The 2,639-nt window shown below is 35.3% G+C and overlaps 1 protein-coding gene across 4 annotated transcripts in view; it reads right to left on the reverse strand.

The window, feature by feature from the left end:
* Positions 1–272: 272 nt before the first annotated feature.
* The window catches only part of LOC107446766 (putative inorganic phosphate cotransporter), a 51,896-nt gene continuing 49,529 nt past the window's right edge, over positions 273–2,639 (reverse strand). For all 4 annotated transcript variants that reach the window (XM_021145281.3, XM_043048140.2, XM_016061522.3 and 1 more), the window contains 2 exons: positions 2,473–2,558; positions 273–773 (listed from right to left, as the gene is read on the reverse strand). In XM_021145281.3, coding sequence (XP_021000940.1) covers positions 588–773; positions 2,473–2,558 — 272 coding nt within the window. In that variant the 3' untranslated portion in view covers positions 273–587. The remainder of the gene's footprint in view (positions 774–2,472; positions 2,559–2,639) is intronic.

A 2,639-nucleotide genomic window follows, 5' to 3' on the forward strand; every position in this document is an offset into this window, starting at 1 on the left:
ACTCCGTAATCGTTCACATGCCTCTTCCTCACATGCCTTTCATGCATAGTGCTCCATGCCTCTTCCACTCATATACCACATGCGCACACACTTACAATAAATAAGATATATTTCCATACTCTAGAAATAATTCATATGGCAAAACCGGGTCAGATAGTAGCTATATAAAATTATTTTTAGAGTACGCTTGTGATAATTATTTCATAGTAATACGCTGATAAAATTATTAACATAAATTAAAATTGGAAACAACGCAAATATCTTCACATTAGTTCTAAAACTGATAACACATTTTAATTTTTACAAAAGACACATTACAAAAATACACGCAGCTTATGTACACAAAACATATATACAGATAAAACTCAGGTTTAGACTCGCCCTATCTTTCGAATAAAGTCCTCTTGTTGTTACAGAGTAGAGTATTTTCCCTCATAACTTATAAATACACACTAAAAACAGGCCATTTTTCTTTTGTTCTAGCCCTTTTCTTCTAAAATAATCCATTAAAAACTATGTTGCATTTAGAACGCAAGAAAATGCAGATAGAATACAGGTTTCTCGGATAAATAATGATCCGATATTGATCACCGATGATTCTTCACTTCTAATTCTTTCATTTCTTTTTCAGGCTTGGCATCAGTTTTTGACTTTTCTGTGGTTGTTCCCCATGATTGAAGTTCTGCAGATCCAAAACCTGCAAATATTGCTCCACAGACTGTATATACTCCGGCTGCCGTATAAAAGACATCACTCCAATTTGCAATAGTTTGCTAAAATAAGAAAATGAACTTGGTGTTATTACATAAGCAAAAATCAAAGTAGACAACGTAGTTCAAACGAAATATATCTCAGAATACCACAAGTCTTTAGAATGCATAAGAAAAAAATAACGTTAGAGAAAAACAAACAAAGATACTTTATAATACATTTTTTGACTATTTTTACGTAAACACGTAATCAGCCCTTAACCAGAGAGATGCCACTTAATTTACGTATTCTAGTTTTATTTTAAGACGCCGGGTGGCATCGCTTCGAGCTCTCGTGACACAGGTCCTAGGTTCAATCCTCGTTCCAGACAAGGACGACTCAGCCTTTCATCCCTTCGGTGGGTTGATGAAATGAGTACGAAGCAGGATTGGGGACTAAACACTGGGGGTTTCGCGCTCAGTTGACCACCCAACTGGAACATATGCTCCAGCACTTCAGAGCCGAAGGTCAAGAAAACTATGCCCTAAGTCACAGTAGGCCTTGTTCTTCTATGGGCGGTCGCGCCACTGAGTTCAATTTAGTTTAGTTATGCTCTAAATTAATTCAAATTTATTGAAAGTCAATTTGCTAAACTCTGTTTATAAATAATTAAAAAGCATATCTAAGTCGCAATTTTGAGCGTTTTAATCTTAGCATTCGTAAGAGCCTCTCAGAAATCACACTGACTCATCACACTGACTAAATTACTCGTCACTGTAAATGTTTTAATTTTCCACACGTTTAGATGGCTCTTTATCTATTTTTTAGGTACTATATAAGTATGCAAACGCCGATTTTTATCTCTTAGAGTATTAATGGTTGCGTCTTTTTTNTTTTTTTTTTTTTTTTTTTTTTTTTTTTTTTTTTTTTTTTAAAGAATTTTCATTGTTGCTTAACCCAGAACCGTTTTTCTAGCAGGTTTTAGATCCCTACCTCCTTATAAAATCTGTTGGCAGGAAATGGAACAGTTGGAATTCTTACATTACACCGATAAGGTGAGTTATTTATTTAATGGCAATGTTTCATGCTGAGTGTGTATGTGAGTTTATAGACAGTCGGTCTGCTTCTTCAAACTCAAGTCATTAAGTCGGATTTCTTAACTAAATTTAGCTTTTAGCGAGGCCGAATCTACGGTTCACAATTGGTATTTTAAAATTTTTTATAACCGGCGTTGAACAACTGACCCAATTTCTGAGTTTACGACTATCAATGTACTTACTCTGTACCTTTGTAGTTTTGAATCCAACCCAGACAAATGAAATCATGGATCAAGCATGGGACAAACTACCCTTCGTGGGGGACTTTCTGATGGAACTAAACAGCATATGCGTTATATCGAGATTAAAACAGCGAAAACCTTCCAAGAATATCCCGAAGTCAAAGGGAATATAACCTTCTATCCGTCTACAACTGACGATATTTTATGTCAGAACTGTGAGCCAGTAGCAGAATTAGCATAGTTCAGCCAGTTCGCTGAGATTCGAACCCGATACGATATTGGTTAATAGAAGAGGAAGGTGGATACCCGTTTATAGAACCTCTGCTGCTGTGCCTATAAATGTCGTTTTTTCCTTTATACACAGGGACCACAACTAACTTGTGGGACTAATTTACGTTTTAAAGAAAGCTAGACTTATTCCCCTTTGTATATTCTTTGGCTCTATCCCCTGACCCACCACGGCTAATGTATACTCAATTATTGTAAATTAACAAAGAACTTACCCCGTTTGAAGTGAAATAGCCGACAATGGCTGGTCCTATAATACCAGAGAAATTAGAAATGGCCATAGTTATAGCAAATGTTGTTCCTGAAAGAAAAGAGTGAATTTTATTAAAATAAAATAGTTACAATGGTCAAAATGTTCTTACATATATATATATATACATTG

This window comes from Parasteatoda tepidariorum, chromosome 6, assembly GCF_043381705.1.
Source record: "Parasteatoda tepidariorum isolate YZ-2023 chromosome 6, CAS_Ptep_4.0, whole genome shotgun sequence".
Classification (NCBI taxonomy): Eukaryota; Metazoa; Arthropoda; class Arachnida; order Araneae; family Theridiidae; genus Parasteatoda; species Parasteatoda tepidariorum.